Below are 6,712 nucleotides of genomic sequence, written 5' to 3'. Positions count from 1 at the left end.
ACCTCCTCCCAGTGTGAGCCAGGTGTCGCGGGATGACCCAGACTACCGGGACCAGGTGGCTGCTGCGGTCAGCCCGCGGTCAGCGAGACAGACCCAGCTCTTCCACCAGGACAACGGGCAGCCCACGAAGAAACCCTCTCAGGCTCCGCGGGCCTCGGCCAAGAAGGAAACAGGTCAATGACTCTTTTTTTTCTGCCCTGCTCGTAAACTCGGACTCTGTTGTTGGTTGATGGGTGCTCTGGTTTGGTTTGCTTCTTCTTTCCCTTCAAACATCTATCGTCTTTATCTCCCCTCTTTCTTTTTTTGTGTTTGTTACTTTCTTGTAACACCTCTAATCTTCAGCATTTATATGACCGTATCGTGTTGCAAGTGCTGTAAAACTTTTACTAAAACTAAAACTCTTGACTCAGATATCATCAGTCAGAACAGTTCTATCTAAATTGTGTCGATGGAGGTGTAAAAACATCAACATTTGAATTTTAAAATCCTTTCACTCTCTATACTATCTGTGAGAAATGTCCCCACGGGTTTCTCTCTAGTTATGTGAAATGTTCCATCATGCCTTTCTCAGAGGGGGCTCTCGAGGCTTAGAGGTTAAGGTGTTCGCCTCTCATTCAAAGGTCCCGGGTTTGAATCCGGATAGAAACAAAAAATTTTCTTCTCTAAAATTGTCCCTTTTCACCTCCTTTCCTGCTCTCTTGCAATGTTCTGTTGTCTGCTTTCGTCTCCACTTTCTGCCCCCACCCCCTCACCACCTTTGCCCCCTCCTCTTGGCTCCCGACTCTTTCTGCAGCCTTTCTACTGCTTCTCCTTGGCTCCTTCTTACTGCTGTCTTTTAGCCACACCCCTGATCTTCTGGTAAAAAAATCTACACCTAGCCTTCTTAGACAAGGGCGAAAAACCTCGTAGGGCACGTGTGCAACAGAGAACCTTGGCGCTCATATGCCCGTGTGCAGTTGCAAGTGCCGTAAAACCTCTACTAAGTATAAATGATATATATATAAAAATGTGTTGCTCTCTATCTGTATGAAATTATGTCCGTCGTGTGCTGCTCTCTGTCTGGGACGTCACCATCATATATGTCACGACGCGGTGGAATCAGGCGCTCGTCAATTTTGGGGCATACAAAGTTATTGTTATCACCTTAAAGCTTGTCCATTTGCTTTGCTTTTGATGGAAAAAGTATCCTTTTATCTTGAATAAAGTTATCTTCAAAGCTTGAGAATTCGTGGAAACAGAAAATGTCCATCTATTATGCCTTTAATCAGTGTTTTTCAGTAAAATCCACACAGAAATGTGTTCTTTAATGAGCATGAAAAGTGTTGAGCCAAAAAACGAAAATTCGACAAAAACTTTCATACCTGCGGAAAAATGCCAGTTTCCTTTACTTTGATTATTTTGACGAGCGCCTGATTTCACCATGCTGCCTCACATATTCTATCTCTGATCAAAGGTCTCCATTATCATGGGCGGTTGGTGGGTGCTCTGGTGTGGTTTGCTTCTTCTTTCCCATCAAACATTTATCGTCCTTATCTCCCCTTCTTCTTTTTTATGTTTGTTACTCTCTTGTAACACCTCTTATCTTCTGGCGCTCATATGACCTTATGCAGTTGCGAGCGCCGTAAAACCTCTACTAAAACTAAAACGGTCTCCATTATGTCGTTCTCTGTCTGTGTGAAATGTTCCCATAATGTCGTGCTCATTCAGCGTGGAATGCAGGTGGTTGTATAACATGTCATCTTTGGTAGGTCCTGTTTTTTTCCCACTTGGCCTCTATTTCTTCTTGTTTCTCCCCCCCACCCCCCCACCCCCCCACCCCCCCACCCCCCCAGTTCTGAATGGCCGGCCGTTCATTACTTTAAAAATATGGACTCCGAATGCCACCCATCATTTTCAGTCCTTTTCAAAATGCCCCTTTCTTGATGCTTTACTCCTGTTTGAAAAGTTAATTTCTATGTTTTCATCACGAGTGGAAGGTCTCCTTTCATAAGATTTACTGCTGTAAGAAAAGTTCCTTTCTTTATGTTTGTGGGTGGTTGGCGGGTGCTCTGGTGTGGTTTGCTTCTTCTTTCCTATCAAACATCTATCGTCCTTATCTCCCCTCCTTTTTTGTTTGTTACTCTCTTGTAACACCTCTAATCTTCTGGCACTCCTATGACCTTATGCAGTTGCGAACGCCATAAAATCTCTACTAAAACAAACATCTATCGTCTTTATCTCCCCTCCGTGGGTGGTTGGCGGGTGCTCCGGTGTGGTTTGCTTCTTCTTTCCTATCAAACATCTATCGTCCTTATCTCCCCTCCTTTTTTATGTTTGTTACTCTCTTGTAACACCTCTAATCTTCTGGCACTCATATGACCTTATGCAGTTGCGAACGCCATAAAATCTCTACTAAAACAAACATTTATCGTCTTTATCTCCCCTCCGTGGGTGGTTGACGGGTGCTCCGGTGTGGTTTGCTTCTTCTTTCCTATCAAACATCTATCGTCCTTATCTCCCCTCCTTTTTTATGTTTGTTACTCTCTTGTAACACCTCTAATCTTCTGGCACTCATATGACCTTATGCAGTTGCGAACGCCATAAAATCTCTACTAAAACAAACATCTATCATCTTTATCTCCCCTCCGTGGGTGGTTAGCGGGTGCTCCGGTGTGGTTTGCTTCTTCTTTCCTATCAAACATCTATCGTTTTTATCTCCCCTCCTTTTTTATGTTTGTTACTCTCTTGTAACACCTCTAATCTTCTGGCACTTATATGACCTTATTGCGTTGCAAGTGTCGAAAAACTCTTATTTAAAAAAAAGAAGAAAACAAAGTTCCTTCTTTTATGTTTTCTTTCAATATGAAATGTCCCTATCTTTGTATTTAATTTTTTGTGTTGTTTTTTTCCCAGCTAAGGGGAAGAGGCCGACTGGCGGGAAAGGAACTCTGAAACGTAAACAAGAAGTTCGCAGCATGCTGGACGCCCAAAACCAGGACTACGAGGACAACCTGTTTGAGGGGACGCCTTTTGCCAGCCGGAGGTCACACTCGGCCGTAAGTGTTAGTTTAGTTTAAGTAGAGGTTTTACGGCGCTCGCAACAGCATAAGGTCATGTGAGCGCCAGAAGATTAGAGCTGTTACAAGAGAGTAACAAACATAAAAAAGAAGAAGGGGAGATAAGGACGATAGATGTTTGATAGGACAGAAGAAGCATACCGCACCAGAGCACCCTCCTACCACCCACTGGCCGTAAGTGTGCACTGTGGGTGGTTGGTGGGTGCACTGGGGTAGTCTGCTCCTTCCTTCCTTCCTTCCTTCCAATCAAACTTTTGTCATCCCTATCTTTTTCTGTGTTGCTTTCTTGTAACACCTCTAACGTGGGTGGTTGACGGGTGCTCTGGTGTGGTTTGCTTCTTCTTTCCTATCAAGCATCTATCGTCTTTTTGTCCCCTCCTTCTTTTTGTGTTTGTTACTCTCTTGTAACACCTCTAATCTTCGGCACTTTATATCATGACCTTATTCTGTTGCAAGTGCAGTAAAACTCTTACTAAAACTAAGAAACAAACACCTCTAACCTGTTTTTTGCATTTGTGCACTTGACTGACCCCTGTTCTCCTATTGTAATTTGTCCTGTCATTCAAGACCCTACCCCACAGGGCGGTGCTGCTGAACTGAAGTGTCTTTAGGCCATTCTCAAAGGGGGGGACATTAACATGTTCCTATGCACAGTAGAATTGTAATTGTAAATGGGCTGATTCATCAATGTCATGCTCATTACTATGCCTGATCTACAACAGGGAACTGCTGCTTTTTCTTTCCTGATCCTTACTGTTGTCATTTCCCTCTACTTCTTTTGTATGTTTGTCACACTCTTGTGACCTGCTATTTCCGGGGTGCCTTGATAGTGGAAGCAGACCTTGTGCTGTTGAAGCTAGAGAGGTGAGCAGTCTAAGTCTGATTCCCTGTAAAGACTTCTCTGTTGACACCCACCCCTTGGCGCTCATATGACCTTGTGCTGTTGCGAGCGCCGTAATACCCTCTACTATAAAAAAACAAACCAAAAAAAAAAAACATCTCGAGTTGCGAGAGCCGTAAAAACTCTACTAAAACGAAAAAGTACACACATGACAGTCTTTAATTGTCTGATCTACACCTGTGACGAAGCTCCTAACACAAACATATGATATTGTTTTTGTTTTGTGTGTCTGAATAAACATACTGTTCATTGCCCGTGTGGGAGTATTAATTCTCTTTAGTTTGGGTAGAGGTTTCACGGCGCTGGCAACTGCACAAGGTCATATGAGCTCCAGAAGACTAGAGGTGTTACAAGAGAGTAACAAACATAAAAAAGAAGAAGGGGAGATAAGAAGGATGGATGTTTGATAGGAAAGAAGAAGCAAACCACACCAGAGCACCCGCCCACCACCCACATTAATTCTCTAAATTAGCTAATAATTTTCATTCATTAATTTTACCCGATGTGCCAATTTTTAGGATAAATACAGAAATCCAAATTTCTGAAATGGTCCGGATTTTGCACATTCTGTAAAATATTCTAGATTCAAGATGTATTAGACAATGTGATTGGGATATTTCGGGTCTCTCAGTGTTTTTGTTCATAGTCTTAGTGACATAGTCAGTAACAGTTGATGCGTTTAATTTACAAAGTCCAAGAAAAAAATGTGGCTTATTAGTTGCAGGATGGGTGCCATTTTTTACTTCCTGTGGAGACGAACTTAAACAGGTTAAGTGTCAAAATTTGTAAGCAATTGATGTATTCTATGCTACAAAAAGTGCACACCTGTCAAATACTCTAATAAAATCGGAGCCGTCTGATTTTTTAAAACTCTGATGATTTTTTGGAATGGTGTTTCTATAGGTTGTATGCGACTTTGCATAAATAATGTGAAAATACACATTTTTAATTGCATTTGTATGCAATATTTGCAGAATTTCTCATGAATGATGCGAAAAGACATCTTGTTATTTTTGCCTGTATGCTACCCCTACTAGAAGAACATGTTTATTTGCCACGATCATTTAGTAATGTAATACATGTATTTAATCTATTGGGGTTCAGAAAACTCTTTGATTTTTTTCCCAGAGCCCAAATTTTTAGGGAGTATTTTGAGGAAAACTTATATTTTTGGTCATAGAGAGGTAGGCGGGACCGAAAGTTATTTGCCAAAAATCATTTTTGTCTTTTCAGTAGACGGACTACAGTACACTCTGTACTATTGCGCTGTGTCGTGATGAATAGTTGGCGGGTGCTGGGGTGTGGTTTGCTCCTTCTTTCCTTTCAAATCTTTATTGTCTTTATCTCTCCTCCTTTTTAGTGTCTGTTTGCTACTCTCTCGTTAAAGTTATATCTCTAATCTTGAGCATTTATATGACCTGATGTGTTGCAAGTGCCGTAAAATTCTTACTCATCATCATCTTCAAGTGCCAGATCTGTGGCAGACATCGACGATCATGGTTCTGCCTTCATACTTTTGCTCAGCTGCTCTAAAAAAAAAAAGCTACGCTTCCCTGATCTTTCTCCGTTACCCATTTCTTTTGATTTTCTATGTAGGTTGCTCTGGGCCTACCTACCCCTACCTCGTTTGCCTTCAGTTTTGCCAGTGGGAGCTAGATGTTCAAGATCTTTATGTCTATTCAGGTGTCCCAAAAACTGCATTTGTCGTCTCCTGATTTTTTTAAAACAGTGAGCTTCCCACGTGGGCTTCATTAAGTACTACTCATTTGATGTCTTTTCCTTCCATGATAGTCTCAGCAGTCTTCTCAGAAACCACATTTCTGTTGCTTCTGTTTTATTTTCACTGTCTTTAGTAATTGTACAGCATTCACAGCCATATAGAAGGGTTGACCGTACATAGCATTTCAGAACTTTCATTTTGGTAGTCATTGAGATGTTTACATTTTTCACGATTGGGCTAATTTTATTGAAAGTAGCCTTAGCCATGTGGCGTGGTTGGCGGGTGCTCTGGTGTGGTTTGCTCCTTCTTTCCTATAAAACATCTATCGTCTTTATCTCTCCTCCTTTTTTATGTTTGTTACTCTCTTGTAACACCTCTAATCTTCGGCACATATATGACCTTATTGTGTTGCAAGTGCCGTAAAACTCTTACTAAAACTAAAGTCATTGAGATGTTTCTGTTTCTCAGGATTGGGCTCATTTTTTATTGAAACTAGCCCTAGCCGTTGCAATTCGTACTAAAACTAAATGACCGAGTGCGTCGTTTCGCTTGCTCCCCCCCAGGTGACTGGTATTGATTTCTCCAAGGATGACGCCGATGTCTTTGGAGCCAGGCACAATTTCTTCACGCCACTCTCTTCTAAAGACGGCACTGGCACTCTGAGCTCGCCGGGAACTGCACTCAAGGCCAAACTGTCGTCGGCAATGAAAAGGGCCACCCCGGGCCAGCTGTCAGCCGAGACACCTCTCTCCACAAACAGGTGAACGTGGGTGGTTGGCGGGTGCTCTGGTGTGGTTTGCTTCGTCTTTCCTGTCAAATGTCTATCGTCTTTATCTCCCCTCCTTCTTTTTTGTGTGTTTGTAACTCTCTTGTAGCACCTCTAATCTTCGCAACGTATATGACCTTATTGTGCTGCAAGTGCCGTAAACCTCTTACTAAAACAAAAAAAACAGGTGCACGGACTAGGAGACGTGGAAGAACACGTTATTCTTTCTTCCCTGTTCTCTCCACAACATAACGCTGTCACCCCCCCTC

General features: G+C 42.3%; 1 protein-coding gene across 1 annotated transcript in view; it reads left to right on the top strand.

The window, feature by feature from the left end:
• The window catches only part of LOC101859922, a 43,852-nt gene that overhangs the window by 31,231 nt on the left and 5,909 nt on the right, over positions 1-6,712 (top strand). The window contains exons 12-14 of the mRNA XM_035968979.1: positions 13-173; positions 2,893-3,035; positions 6,241-6,438. Of these exons, the coding sequence (XP_035824872.1) occupies positions 13-173; positions 2,893-3,035; positions 6,241-6,438 (502 nt within the window). The remainder of the gene's footprint in view (positions 1-12; positions 174-2,892; positions 3,036-6,240; positions 6,439-6,712) is intronic.

This window comes from Aplysia californica, unplaced genomic scaffold (genome assembly GCF_000002075.1).
Source record: "Aplysia californica isolate F4 #8 unplaced genomic scaffold, AplCal3.0 scaffold00102, whole genome shotgun sequence".
NCBI classification, from domain to species: domain Eukaryota; kingdom Metazoa; phylum Mollusca; class Gastropoda; order Aplysiida; family Aplysiidae; genus Aplysia; species Aplysia californica.
This window is presented reverse-complemented; position numbering and strand designations above follow the sequence as displayed.